The sequence below is a fragment of the Puma concolor genome, chromosome C2, assembly GCF_028749965.1.
Source record: "Puma concolor isolate L17-30 chromosome C2, mPumCon1.1.hap2, whole genome shotgun sequence".
NCBI classification, from domain to species: Eukaryota; Metazoa; Chordata; class Mammalia; order Carnivora; family Felidae; genus Puma; species Puma concolor.
Window position 1 is genome coordinate 147,146,028 of NC_141675.1, and position 15,532 is coordinate 147,161,559.

General features: G+C 35.7%; 1 protein-coding gene across 3 annotated transcripts in view; it reads right to left on the reverse strand.

Moving 5' to 3' along the window:
• Nucleotides 1-15,532, reverse strand: part of SCAF4 (SR-related CTD associated factor 4) — a 64,293-nt gene that overhangs the window by 38,331 nt on the left and 10,430 nt on the right. For all 3 annotated transcript variants that reach the window (XM_086675842.1, XM_086675843.1, XM_086675841.1), the window contains exons 2-4: nt 3,660-3,743; nt 2,449-2,493; nt 790-951 (exon numbers count right to left, since the gene is read on the reverse strand). In XM_086675842.1, coding sequence (XP_086531968.1) covers nt 790-951; nt 2,449-2,493; nt 3,660-3,743 — 291 coding nt within the window. The remainder of the gene's footprint in view (nt 1-789; nt 952-2,448; nt 2,494-3,659; nt 3,744-15,532) is intronic.

Genomic DNA, 15,532 nt, shown 5'->3' on the forward strand with positions numbered 1-15,532 from the left:
AAGGATTTCTTCAGGATAATCATAACAGTTAAAATATTTACGAAACTGATCTGTAACTGATAGGTAAGTAATCTTATGGAGCAATAAATATGGAGAGCCAGAGATGTGTTATTCATGGGAGTAACTCTTATGTCCTACTCAAGATACGATCTTTTCTCCTGTATACTTATCCCATAAGAATACTCCTCCAAGAACATAAATACAGTATCTACAACACTCAAATTTATATACTATTTACTGTAAATGTCCTCATTCTTCATTATTCTGAGTAGATTTAGCAGTGTATTTCTCCCACCTACTGGGAGTTCTACTATAAATGTCTGTAAAGTTTTTCTACCTTTCAACGGTACATAGCAAAATCAGCTATAAATACAAGGAATTAAATACTGTAGTCTGATTGCTAATGAATACCATTTATGCTCTAGCATCTCTACAGGCAGGAGAAAGCCATCAATTATTGGTCCCTTTCTTCTGCAATAAGCAACAATATGAGAGGAGTACTGCCTTCCTCCACTGTAGAATTTATCACTCAACTACAAGTAAATCTTTCCAACAATGTCTTCTTTAAAGTAAGATGGTGCTCCTTTTTCAACAGTACAACATTCCTGAAGAACTTCACAAGAAATTAAACATGAGATGACCACAACAGAAAACGCTGGATTTTGTTTCAAGTTCAGAGACCACCACGTAATTCTAATAGTACAGTACATTTCAAATACATAATATAAACAGATTCAAATAAATATAGAAATAATACAAGTTTTAATGTAAAAATGATTTTTACTATACCTTATCTTCAGATGGACAAAGATATAAATATTGGAATGTGGCAGTTATGTTTTTAGAGAATCTTGGCCCAAAAACATCTTTATCAGTTCCAAACTGATGACGAGACTGTCGCACAATTGAGTCAATTACATATAATCCTGGAACCTTGTACTCTGGTTTACACTACAAAGGTAAAAATGTAAAGTCAATACAAGAAAAGCAAAATCACAATTTGACACGCATTTATCTCCCTTTTATAGAATTCTATATATCCAATGAGTGTTTCTATCTAGAAAGTGCCTGAATATTTAGCTCTTATTGGCTAGACTGTCAAAGTTCACAGATCCATACAGAACAATCAATTATCTTGATACTTCAAATCCCCAATAATTTACATTGCCCTCTGATCCTTCTATCTCCCCACAATTTCCTGGAATCAACATTACTTTACCAATCCCTAAGCCACTTCCATACAAATCCACTTATTATGATACCTCCTACTCCAACTTATCCTGATTAAAAAATAATTTTTGCCTTTTGAAATTATTAAAAAGATAATTTTAATAGCATCAATTTTAATTCTACTAAAGCATAGTACCAGCAAAAACAAAAGCTAAAAGGAGATACCATTTTTGTCTTATCAAATCAACAAGAAAAGAGACATTTATATACATTTCTGGTGGTACAATCTTTCTGGAAGATGATTTAACAATAAAAGCAAAGCCTTATTTGATCCAACCATTCTACGTCTAGAAATTTACCATAAGGAAAACCATTAAGATGCATCTAATTTTCTCTTTAAGGACAGCCACTGAAGTGAAACGTCTAACAACACAGAACCAGCTGGATAAACTTTGGAAACAATCATGTGATGGAATACTCTACAGATGTTTATGATAAATTTAGTGGGGAAAAACAGGTTATCAATGTCACCATTTTCCCTTTTATGAATGTACATGTACACAATTAAAAAATGAGTAGATCCAGATATAAATATCAAAGTCATTTGGGGTGGTGGCATGCAGGTAATTTTAATTTTTTTCTCTTTTACTTATTTACACTTTGATGTGCTACTATAAAAACTTCTACTGGCCATTTTTTTGGTCTACTGGGACTCTAATTCTCATCTCTTAGCTAGTATTCAAAGGCCATGGATCAAAGACAATGCCACACACATTTATTAGTATATACCACACGACACAGCTCCAGGTTGGGGAAGAAGACAGAGAGGTTTAAGTATCCGTTCTCAGTCCTCTGGTGAGACAGATGTGTGCTAATCACATGGTTATAAAACCAGATACAACTGTGAAACTGAAAAATGATTTAATTATGACAGAAGCAGAAAAAAATTAGAAAGAAAAACTTTACAAAGTGATTTCATTTGAAATACTCCAGGATTAGTTAAATGTCAACAAAGTAGACAGGGCAAACAGCAGGGGAGGAATGTCAGGGAAGCATCCAGCACAGTACAAAAGACTGGCTGAGTACCTACCTCACACTCAGGGCTCAGTCAACAGTACTGCTATAAATTTGTTTTTGTTTTGTTTAAAAACAAACTCAAGCCTAGTGACAACTTTTTTTTGTAGAGTGGGTTTAAAAGCAAGCATCCAGATTACAATGAAAAAAGTAAATTACAAATACTGATAACTAAAATGAGGTAATAATGAAATGAATAGTTACCTTTTTGATGAACTTTTCTACTATTTGAACTACATGCTTATAAAGCTGAAAAGAATTAGAAGAAAATTACTATAGTTTACGTATTTCCACATTTTCAGTAATATAGTTAGAAAATACTTGAAACCTTAAAATTTGCAAAATCTGAATAATTCTCAAGATAATAGTGAGTGAACCATGAGAAATAATCCTTAGTCAACAAGTGAATATAAATCAGAAAGAAATTAAGTAAAACAGAAACTACTAGGGTGCCTGGCTGGCTCAGTCAGCTGACTGTCCGACTCTGGATTTAGGCCCAGGTCATCATCTCATGGTTAGTGGGATTAAGCTCCTTTCTGACTCTGCACTGATAAGGGAGAGCCTATTTGGGTCTCTCTCTGCCCCTCCCCTACTCACACACTCTCTTTCCAAATATATAAACAAACATGAAATAAATAAATAACACAGAAACTACACCCCCCTCCCTTGGAAAAGAAGTTCCTTTTCTTAGATTTTTAATCAATAAGCCTTAATAAAGCAGTGTATCAAGCAACTTTATGAGGGATAAGAACAGTGTAATAAAATAATAGAAACACCTTTGATTCTACTCTCCATTTCAGTTAATTCAACTTTCTGAGTCAGTCTCTCTCTCTCTCTCTCTCTCTCACACATACACAGGCAACTATGTGAGGCAACGGATGTGCTAATTAGCTTGACTGTGTTAATCATTTCATAATGTATGTATGTATCAAACTATCATGTTCCTCTTTTCTTTTTAATGTTAAACAATTGTGAGAGAAAGGGAGAGAATCCCAAAAAAATCACTCAGCGCAGAGCCTGACGCAGGGCTCGATCTCACAAATGTGAGATCATGACCCAAGCCAAAATCAAGAGTCAAGTGCTGAACCAACTGAGCCACCCAGGAGCCCCAAACCATCATGTTCTGTTCTGTCCAATTCTATTCTTAAATATATTCGATTTTATTTGTCAATTATACTTAACAAAGCTTGAAACAATATAAAGGGGAGATACTACAGAACAACAAAAGGAAAAAAGCGGGTTTTGAAATAATATGTTACAACGCAAATACACTGTACTTTATTATCATACACCTTCAGCAAAAGCTAGTTACTGCTCTCTGATTCAGGCCTAAACTAACAGGTCGAATTCTCATGTTTAACAATATTTTCAAAATTTCCAAAAAAATTTTTCAAATTAAATATTTTTACTCTTACCTTAATGGCTTTAATAGCAGCTTTAGTGATAAGAATCATCTTGGCTCGAGAGATGGGAGGTTTCATATCCATAAGTGAAAAGAGCTTAAAAAAAAAAAAACGAAAATAATTTAAAAATTAAAGGTAAAGTTAGAAGTCAATTCCCAGCTCTACAAAGACACTGTAATTTATTAACTAAAAGAATAACAAACTTTTGAAACTAAGTTTAAGATTTTAGCTAGTAAAGAAAATCCAAGCACTTTTCTATATAACCTGCATCACCACTAAGAAAATACAGTGGGGAAACAATATTAAACATTAGCAAAGAAGAAAAAAAAATTAAGAAATTCACAAAATCTATAACTAAAATAATTGCAAAGTTTTGCTGAAGAACTCAAAAATGATTTGAACAGAAACATACCATGTTCCTGGACTGAAAGCTATAATCTGACTCAATATTTAATGCAAACCTTACTGAGATTTTAGAGAACTTTAAATAATTCTAAGGTTCATTTGGAGAAAGATTCATTAAATCAGGCAAGACATTTAAAATCCTGGAATTCACAATTTCTTGGATTAGTCAGGAATGGCACCATAAATGGCACCATACTGAACAAATCCCATGACAGTAAATCCAACAATCAGGTGCTCCCCATGAGATTTAACCACCCATGTATATACTCCTTCCCCCCAAAGTTTAAATCGAACCAAGACATAATGAGAGCCCACAGAGGGTTATAAAGACAAAACCCTGACATGAAGAAGCTTATATCTAGCTTCTTAAATTCTTCTTCTGCTTTTTTTGTTTGTTTGTTTAATCATGGGCAAAACACTCACTTAGGACTTCTAAAAACATATTTTGAAGTAAGTTTCAGGGATTTATATGAATCATATTTCCTTCCATTTTCATCTAAATAATGTTGATATTTCAAATATGGAATCTCTAAAGACACAGACCTTTACTAGACCACTAAGAAGCTAACCTAAAGGACAAAGTCTCTCTTCATACGGTAAACACTCCTACCTGGTAGGGTATCCTAAAAATTCAGAGAATTTTCACAGCTTTTCAAAACTACAGACACAAAGGGACTACAGGTAACAGTAATATTAGAAAAGGTATGGAATGACAGATACAATCAATACAAGAACCAGACTTAAGACTTAAAACTCTGGTTTAAGCAGAGAAAGAATTTTTCCATAAGCAGTATTAAGATACAGAAAATAGGAGAAATACAAAGACATTAAGAAAGGAATTTTGTTTTCAAAAAAGTGGTTCTCTAAATAAGGTCATGATTCTTTATTATTTACCAATGTAATAAAAATTATCCTTGAGAACAATGCTCACTAACAGAAAACAATTAGAAAGGAGACAGTAATCTTTGAGATTATATAAACTAATGAGAAATTAAAAAAAAATAAAAGATAATTTAAAGTATGACAACTTAAATGCAAATTCTAAAAATGTAGGGCACCTGGGTGGTTCAGTCTGTTAAGTGTCTGACTCTGGGTCAGGTCATGATCTCAGCCCTGCACTGGGCTCTAGGCTGTCAGCCCAGAGCCGCTTCAGATCCTCAATCTCCATCTTTCTCTGCCCCTCCCCCACTTGCACACCCATCTCTCAAAAATAAAACATTAAAAAAAGTTCTAAAAACGTGAATGTAAAATTCTAAGAATTTTAAAAATGAAATATATAGCATGCATTTATAAAGGATATACTCTGACCATTTATGAGTTTAAAAACTTACGAAGAATTAAGACAATTTATTATTACTGTTGTTCTATTTCCTTCTCTGTACCTTAAAGCAAAGAAAAGGAACGCAAAAAAGTTTATATATGGATCTTAAGAAAGAACGGGGGCGCCTGGGTGGCGCAGTCGGTTAAGCGTCCGACTTCAGCCAGGTCACGATCTCACGGTCCGTGAGTTCGAGCCCCGCGTCAGGCTCTGGGCTGATGGCTCGGAGCCTGGAGCCTGTTTCCGATTCTGTGTCTCCCTCTCTCTCTGCCCCTCCCCCGTTCATGCTCTGTCTCTGTCTGTCCCATAAATAAATAAAAACGTTGAAAAAAAAAATTTAAAAAATAAAAGCTCAGTGAATGTTAGCAATATTTTATTGACTTCTTCAAAGCACAAATTTATCCATCAGTCTACCTTTTTTTTTTTTTTTTGAGACAGAGCGCAAGGAGGGGAGGGGCAGAAAGAGAGGGGCACAGAGGATCTGAGGCAAAGTCTGTGTTGACAGCAAACAGACTAATGTGAGGCTTGAACTCACAACTGTGAGATCATGACCTGAGCTGAAGTTGGACACTTAACCAACTGAGCCACCCAGACACCCCTTTCAGTCTCTACTTTTGCAAAGCAAAAAGGTCCCTAGTATCCAGATCAATGCCTTCATTGGAAAAAGAGACTCAGAAATTATGCTGAAATCGATAGACTTTACTGTAACTATGAACACTGGCACTATGTATTTAAATAGAAACACCAATAGCCTTTATGATAGTTAAATATTGTAGTTCCATTTTACAGATGAGAACACTGAGGCACAAAAGTTCAAGAATAGCTAGAAGTCATAAAGCTAATTAAGTGGTAAATTCAATCTGTGGTCTACCACTGCCCAAAGCTCAAGTTCTTTCCAATAACTACCTAAGAATAAGCAAATTATTTAATTAATACTATAATACATTACCCCAGTGGAATGAACAATACACAGATATTAAAGATGATAAACACTGTATGACTAAAAATATATACATATACACACATGCATGCATGGAGACCCAAATGAGAAAGTAGACAAAAATATAATTGTTACGAGGAGTTGGACTCAAAAATTTTTCAGTAACAAAAAAAAAGTGACCTAGAGATAAAGGGATGTGCCCAGACAAGCAATAAGAGGCAATGTACTGTCCTTAACTGGATCTAGAGCGAAGCTGAAATTGAATAATCTTAGAAAAGAAAGAGTTAACTGAATGTTGGCTGAGGAATCTCTCAGAAGCACACAAACTTGTGCTGACCTAAGACTCAGATTATACTTACTGAATGAATTTTTAAAAACAATAAATTTCTGTTTAAGTAATGATCAGAACATAAGATCAATAATCAACTGTCTGGGAAATCCTGGCTCCACCACTTGCTATAAGAAGTTGTTCCTTCATCTGTAAAATGAAAATAATAGCCTCTACATTTAGAGAAGTTTAACACAAACAACACATTTAAAAAGCACTTAATGCAGCACCTAGCACAAAGTAAATACAAATAGATGTCACCTATTATTACCACCACATATAATTTGGTTGAAAGGAGAAAACAATCCTGGAGATAGTCCAAAGTAGTGTTTTTCAAACTGTGGGGTGAAGTACATTAGAATAAAAATATAAACAATGGATGTGACACAACTTTTTTAGTGGAACAGAGTAAAAAATACAATAGCATTATGCACAGCAAAGGTAAGTACTATTTGGTGAAACTTCTTAGTTTTGTGTGTGCCCAAACACCTGACTCTACGTAAAACTTCAAGTCGTACCACGGGAGTGACAGTCAAAAAATGTGAAAGGCAAGGACTCAGAGAAAAATTATTTTGTTTCCAAATGAGGAAAATACAGCCCAAACTAACTGCTGTAACCTTTCAATAATAAAGATTCCTTAAACCACGAACACATTTCTTACAAACTGCAGGAAAACAGCATCATCAAGTTAGAAAAAAAAATTTCATATTTTTCAATCAAGTTTAGAATATGCAGTATATTCAGAGTAGAAACAAGGGTAGAGATAATTCAGGCTCTAGTTATTTCTGACCAACATCCAGTCTCAGCCAACAAGCCTCAAGAAAAAAAATCTATTGGCTGTATATAAAAGCCTGAGAACCATAAAATTCAGTATAACTCCAACAAACTACTAGTGAAAAAGAAAAAAATCAGACGTTGTGGTATTCTGGAAAGAGTCAGAAAGACCTGGTTTTGATTCTGGGTCCAGCCATGTAACACAATTCTGGGCAGATTACGTAACCTCTGTAGGGCACAGTGTCCTCCTATGTAAAAACGACATGGTGGTTATCTACTTCAGAGGTTTCAGTGAGAACTGAATTAGTTCTTGCACATGGAATGACTAGTGTTATCACCTGCAACAGGACAGGTGCTCAATAAATATTCCTAGGAGCAGCACTCTCCCTACTATTACAGCCTATATTCAAAATTAATGTAATCTGTCAATGAAAACAACTATGTCAAAGCAGCCAGAGGAAACCATGCAATTCTCTAATATAAAATAGCAGAAGCAGTAGGCCGATAAAGGTACAAGACCCCCTTGGAAGGCATCAGTTGGAAAAAAATACGTGCCAACAACAGACTGAGTTTGGCTTTTTGCCCTGTCACTAGCTAAATGACTATAAAAAATATAAATGTGAATATAGTCTTGCAACATGCCTGATAGACAAAGTAGTCTACAAATTATTAAGAATCATTCATCAAAAACTCTTATTTCAATGAAGAATAGTTTCAGGAGAAGGTAAAGAATAAGAATATTTGGCCTGTGACACCTGTAGAATTCAGTTTGAGGCAGTCAAAGTAACAAGATACTCTGCTATTCACTAACAGTATAAACTTTGACAAATTTAGTTAACTTCTTTAAACTTCAAGGATTTTTAAACATGAAAAGGGGGATTAATAGTATACATTACATCTTATAAGGCTGTTAGGATTAAATGAGATAACATACAGACATCTCAACCTAGTAACTGACACATAAGTAGCTCACTAAATAAAGCTATACAATGTCTGAGAATCTTTGCATCTACGATTGCGTTTAGAGAAAACTTCTCTGTAGTGATGGTACGGTAGTATCAAAGACTCTTAAAGCTGTATAGCACCTTAGTATCTAATCCAGTACTCACACCGAATTTAGAACCACTTTTATAGTACATCTGCAGTTCCCGCCTAGTGACATAAGGCTTAATAACTCATAACTAATCAGCTCCAGTGGTTACAAAAGCCTCCTGTGAACTAACCCTGAATCTCCCTTCTGATACCTTCCCTCTCCTGTTTCAATTCTGCACAATATTTATCTCTCTCATGATAAAATATTCGAAGGTAACTAAACCAACTTCCCTTCCACCTATCTTCTTCAACTATTAAATGGTATTTCTTGATCTATTCTGGCTCTTTTTTTTTTTTAATATTTATTTTGAGGGCAAGCAAGAGCGAGCGAGCGAGCAAGCACACAGGGGAGGGGCCGAGAGAGGAAGAAGAGAATCCCAAGCAGGTTCAGCGAGGTCTCACGACCCTGGGATCATGACCTGAGCTGCAATCAAGAGTTGCATGCTTAACCGACTGAGCCACCCAGGTGCCCCCTGGCTAATTTCTTTTAAGTATGATACCACCAAATGGACATTGTCCAGATATATTACTGTGTTAATGGAATCTAGTGTATTTTCTTAGTTTCCTATTTCTGCAAAAACACATTACCACAAACTTAGTAGCATAAAAGCAACACAAATGCATCTTGCAGTTCTGGAGGTCAGAATCTCTAGTCTGAATTGAGGTGATAGCAGGGCTACATTCCTTCTGGAGGCTCTAGGGCAGTATCTATTCCTTGGCTTTTCCAGCTTCTACAGGGTGCCTACGTAGACTCCTTTGGCTTACGGTCTCCTCCTCCATCTTCAAAGACAACGGGGTGGCATCTTCTTCCATCCTCCCTGACCTCTGTGTTTGTTGTCACATCACTTTCTGATTCTCCTCCCTCTTTTGTGTAAGGACGCTTGGGATTACATTGGGCTCATCTAGATAATTCAGGATAATTCACCCATCCTAATTAATATTCTTAACCTAATCAAATCTTCAAAGTCTCTTGTAAGGTAACATATTAACAGGTTCCAGGATTCTGAAGGGGGGGGGCTTATTTATGGTCTCCAAAAACAGCAGTGCTTAATCCATTAACTCACATCTATAATCAACCAAAACCCTCAAACTGTTTCCAATGGAATCTCTCTCAAAACTAGATCTTCATGTTGACTTTATGTTGGTTTCAGACAGTCCTTTCAATCTACTCAGGCCATCTGGAAATAATTTTCTGCCACTTGATGTAGTAGCTACTCCAATCAGCTCGTAAATTTCATTAACGTGCTTTATATGCCTTCCTCCAACTCAATGTTTTTAAAAATAAGAACAGGACCTACTTGTGGGATGACCCTGATATTCCCTGGACACTGCCAGTCAGCTAAAATTCATTTAACACTCCATCCTGTCTATATTTTTCTAATTTATTCATAATGAAATCATGACAAATATCTTTCTGAAATATTTGGTTTACAGTCCTCACTACACAAAACACACTTCACAAAAGAAAAAAGATTAATATATTCTGCTCTGAATTGTTAGTGAATCTGTTCTGACTCCTAGACTAGAAATTTCTAGTTGTTCATAAAACAAACTAACAACCATCACAGATGAAATACTGGCATTGAGTCTACAATTTCTGGAATATGCCTTTTCCTATTTTTTTAAAAAGATCTGTCAAAGCAGTAAAAGAATCAGAAGATCATTCTAGTCTAAGTAATTCTTCTAACCTTAAATCCCTCAATGTTTTCTTTAGGAATCATTCAATGGCATACTTACCACTACCTTTTCTCCCCTAAACTTTAAAATATTTGCTTTCCTAACATTTATTTTATAATGAATTATATCGATCATACATGTAGTATTCCTTCCTTCCTATTATCACCTCCAAGATGACAAATTTTGCCTTAAGCTCCTGTTATTAATACTTAACTACAAACTTTAAAGAAAAATATGAATGCTTCCAAAAGGAAACACGTACACTTACAGGCTAGTATTCAAATCTTCCTCCTGATAGATGCAGATATCAAAGCATTTAATTCTAGTCTTTCTTCCTCTTCATTCAACTCAATGTATCAGACACATGAGCTTCAACCAAATCAAGTTAACTCCAACATAACTTGAATGTTTATTAGTAACATATAAACACTTTACAGAAGTACACATCAAATTTCCTAACAGAAGATAATTAGGAAAAAAAAAACTTTAAAATCCTCTTTTCTGCAAAGATGCTTTGTCTATCTAATTACAGCCTGAAGATAACTCTGTAAAAAAAAATTCTTACTGCTGGAACAATTAGGAAAGGGATAGTTTACAGTTCCTTTTTACTTGGCATTTCACTTTATGCCTTTGTATACACTTTACCAAATGTTTGTTGGAACTAATACTTTCGTAATACTGGGTAATTCAGGGGCACTTGGGTGGCTCAGTGGATTAATTATCTGACTCTTGGTTTTGGCTCAGGTCATGATCTCAGTTTGTGGGTCTGAGCCCCATATCAGGCTCCGTGCTGACAATGTGGAGCTCACTTGGGATTCTCTCTCTCCCCCTCTCCTGCTCTTTCTCTCTCTCAAAAGCAAATAAATAAACTTAAAAAAAAAAAAATACTGGGCAATTCAACATGATGGGGGAGGAGTTGGGAGGTACAGAGGGTTGCAAAACCACCACACATTAAACAATGCCATCCTGCCAACTATGCCATTCTTTTTTTTTTTTTTTTTTAAATTTTTTTTTTTTTTCAACGTTTATTTTATTTTTGGGACAGAGAGAGACATAGCATGAACGGGGGAGGGGCAGAGAGAGAGGGAGACACAGAATCGGAAACAGGCTCCAGGCTCTGAGCTATCAGCCCAGAGCCCGATGCGGGGCTCGAACTCACGGACCGCGAGATCGTGACCTGGCTGAAGTCGGACGCTTAACCGACTGCGCCACCCAGGCGCCCCCAACTATGCCATTCTACCTGAAAGCAGAACACGTACAAGATGGTGAAACTGAAAAATACGTACAGGAAAGTAACTCAATTAACAAAGAAAACCCCAACAGCTGATTAATAAATACAGAAAAAAAGTTCAACCTTACCAATAATCAAAGAAGTACAAAGTAAAACAAACAGACACAATTCTTCAATTATCTAACTGGCACAAAGGTAGATCAGCATCAAGCAAAGGCGGCACTGCCCTCTGCTGATGAGACCTAATTGGTGAGCTTTAATTCCAGAAGGAAATTTAAACCTATGTACCAAGAACTAAAAAATGTCAGTATCTTTTAAACTAAGAATTCCACTTCTAGAAGTTTATCTAAAACAATAATCATTTGCACTCAAATCTTCCATGATTTGAAAATTAGAAAAAATATTAATGGTATTCAGTGGGATATTTTCTTTTATTTCCTAAACTTATATACTTGTATTAATATTAAAATTGAAATACTCAAACCCATTGACTTAAAAATGAAAAACTTTGTATGAAACAAAGTTTCTCAACTTTTGATTATAAATATAAGTAAATAAATAGAACCATCATTATCAGATACAGCTTATTCATTACTTAAACCTTGTCTTTGAAATTAACACTTATATCCAAGTCAATGGTTGTAAATCTTCAATAAAATTTTTCAAAATTATTAAAATATTTAAAAATCAATTTTAAATTTGTTCCTTTAAATCTTTATAATAAGGGATACCTTGTGGATACAAAACCCAAATTTAAGAAATCACTGTCTTTAGTATAGACTTTGTTGACCTTTGTGCATTAAACAAAGTATCCCTTTGGGGTGCCTTGGTGGCTCAGTTGGTTGAGTGTCCGACTTCGCTCAGGTCATGATCTCACAGCTCGTGAGTTCAAGCCCCGCGTCAGGCTCTGTGCTGACAGCTCGGAGCCTGGAGCCTGCTTCACATTGTGTCTCTCTCTGCACCAACCCACTCGCATTCTGTCTCTGTCTCTCTCAAAAATAAACAAACATTAAAGAAAGTATCTCTTTAATTACTGACATACACTTCACTGCCAAGCAAATTGTATTTACTTTCTATAAAGTCAAAAGTCCTTTGAAACCCAAATGATTAACCAATTTTCCACTTGCTTAGAGGAAAGTATACAGACAAGACAGTCTGGCATTAATATGAAATATTCTTAAGATGGAGCAAACTTACAAGGCTTTATTTTTTTTTTAATGTTTTATTTATTTTTGAGAGAGAGAGAGACAGATGGACAGACAGACCGCAGGTAGGGGAGGGGCAGACAGCAAGAGGGAGACACAATCCAAAGCAGGCTCCAGGCTCTGAGCTGTCAGCAAAGAGCCCAACGCGGGGCTTGAACTCATGAACCAGTGAGATCATGACCTGAGCCAAAGTCGGACACTTAACCGACCGACTGAGCCACCCAGGCGCCCCTACAAGGCTTTTTAAAACAAAGAGTCAGGAAAAAGAAACTATTCCCTGTTCCTACTGAGCAGTCTTTCATTTGACTTAAACACTACAAAATAGTTCCACTGATTTCTCTATAAAATTCACTCTTCAGATTTCTCATGATTCCTATCCAGATATTTTTACAAGTAACAATGCTGCACAAAGTATTCTCAAGTTAAAAAAAAATTTCATACTTTTCCTACATTGCTTTATCTTACTACATCCTACATCCTCCTACAAACACTCGAGCTTTTCTCCTAGTTCCAGAATTTAGAGAAATGCACTACAAAATACACATGTAAGTGCAAATGAAAACTGTTAACATTAAATACAAAACCACTTTTGATTTAACTACTTATATTTCTGTGTGAATTAAGAAAACAGCATTATAGCAAACGGTTTAAACTTCATATGTTTTATTCCCCACTTTTTAATTCTATCACCCACCCCTATTTGTTAATATTTCCTGCTGGCAGAACAGATTTTCTAAGCAGTTAATTTCTGACAACTTATTCTATACAATATGCCCTAATTTATTATTCTTCGTTTAAGACTAACTCTCCTACAATTTCCAAGGGTCCACCTTTCACTCAAACTTTTAAGTTTTAAGTTGGTTGGCTGGCCAGCCAGCCAACCAGCCACTCAAACTTTTCACTTTACAACCAAAGCTGCCTCTCTTTAGCAGGGCTTTTATTTAACCCATTCAGTTCCAGCTTAGGACAACAGGTCATTTTTTTTTAGTCCTTACTTACATTTTGGTTCACTGAACTGCAATCAATCCTCCACTTCTTCCTTTTCACTTGACCAAGAAACAGCCAGGTGGCAATTTTGGGAAATGGCAAATATTTTATCCATGGCACTGCTCTATTTTACTAGCACCAATGCCAGATTTCAAAATTACTTTTACTGTACCTCACTAGTGAACTTTATGTCTTCCCTCCCAAAATTGGCCAGAAAACATTTTTGTGAATTAAGTATTTCCTCCTAGACTTCAATAGAAGAAATAAAACTTGGTTCCTGGATATAAAATCATTTGATTAGAAGAAAAAATAAAAATTACCCATACTTCATATATTTTATTTATAATCAGTTATTTCCACAAAGTTGTCATGACTAGATTTATGCACAAGCATGGGACTAAAATTAAAAATGTTAGCATTTAAAAAATCCCCAAACCAATTTAAAATTTAAATAGTGATTATAAATTAGTAAAAGAAACATACATGTCTAAAAGCATATCTTAAATTTTAAACATGGATCATCTATGGATGACTTAAAAACTTACCAAACTTCATTATTCTTAAATTTTTACAAATCCTTCCAAAAGTATACATTATAGTACACTCACTACCATGCTTCAAATGTACAAAAGCTGTTTAGCGAGCCCTCTCCCCTCATAAACACTCCAGTAGACAAAAACTAGCTGCTCAAAAGCCTTCAGAGTAGCCAGGTGGGACTATGGACTGAGCTCAGAAGGGTACTTACAGTACTCCGTCATATCTCAGAATTGCCATTCTATACGGTGTGACCGTGGTCAATTCACACCATCTCTTCAGTTTCCTTACGTTTAAAATGGAAAGAATGCAAAGATACCCATATACAACTCCTAACCCATTAGCTGACATCTGGCTGGTAGTTAATGGGCAAATGCAGGAATCATTTCCTGTCCTTCCTGTGAACTGTTCCCACTGGGTAACTTCTTAAAAGAGCATGTAAAAACTAAACATATCTTATAAAACAAACTTAGGATTCAAGATCAACAAAATAATTTACAGAGGCACTCAGTAGCTAAAAAATATTGTTTTCAATTGAGAAAAAATCAGATCAAGCAACAAAACAATGAAAATGGGTTAAAAACTAACATTTTTCTATTTTTTAAAACAGGTCTGAGACATGATTCATACACTATAAAGCTCACTCCTTTAAAGTATACAATTCTGGGGCGCCTGGGTGGCTCAGTCGGTTAAGCGTCCGACTTCGGCTCAGGTCATGATCTCGCAGTCTGTGAGTTCGAGCCCCACGTCAGGCTCTGTGCTGACAGCTCGGAGCCTGGAGCCTGTTTCGGATTCTGTGTCTCCCTCTCTCTGACCCTCCCCCATTCATGCTCTGTCTCTCTCTGTCTCAAAAATAAATAAACGTTAAAAAAAAAAATTTAAAAAAAAAAAGTATACAATTCAGTGGTTTTTACTATATCCCAGAGTTGGGCAACCATTAGCCCTATTTTGTTTTAGAGTAATTTAATCCCCTCCAAAAAACTCCATATTCATTCATCCCCACCACCAACGAATTTTAATCTACTATCTCTATGAGTTTGCCTATTTAAAAAAATTTTTTAAATGTTTATTAATGGGGGGGGGGGGCAGAAAGAGAGGGAGACACAGATTCGAAGCAGGCTCCAGGCTCTGAGCTATCAGCACAGACGCGGGGCTCGAACTCATGACCTGAGCTGAAGTCAGACAAACTGAGTCACCCAGGCACTCCATGCCTATTTTTGACATTAAACAATAAAGGCCTTTATGAAGATTCAAACATATCTCCAATGAACCCCAAAGTTGGCTGTCCTTTCCAAAGTGATTTACCATTCAGCATCTCTTAATTAAGGTGAACGAGGTGATACATGGCCATTAAAGTTTAGAGAGTATTTTATGTTTCCTCAAGGCTTAAAAGG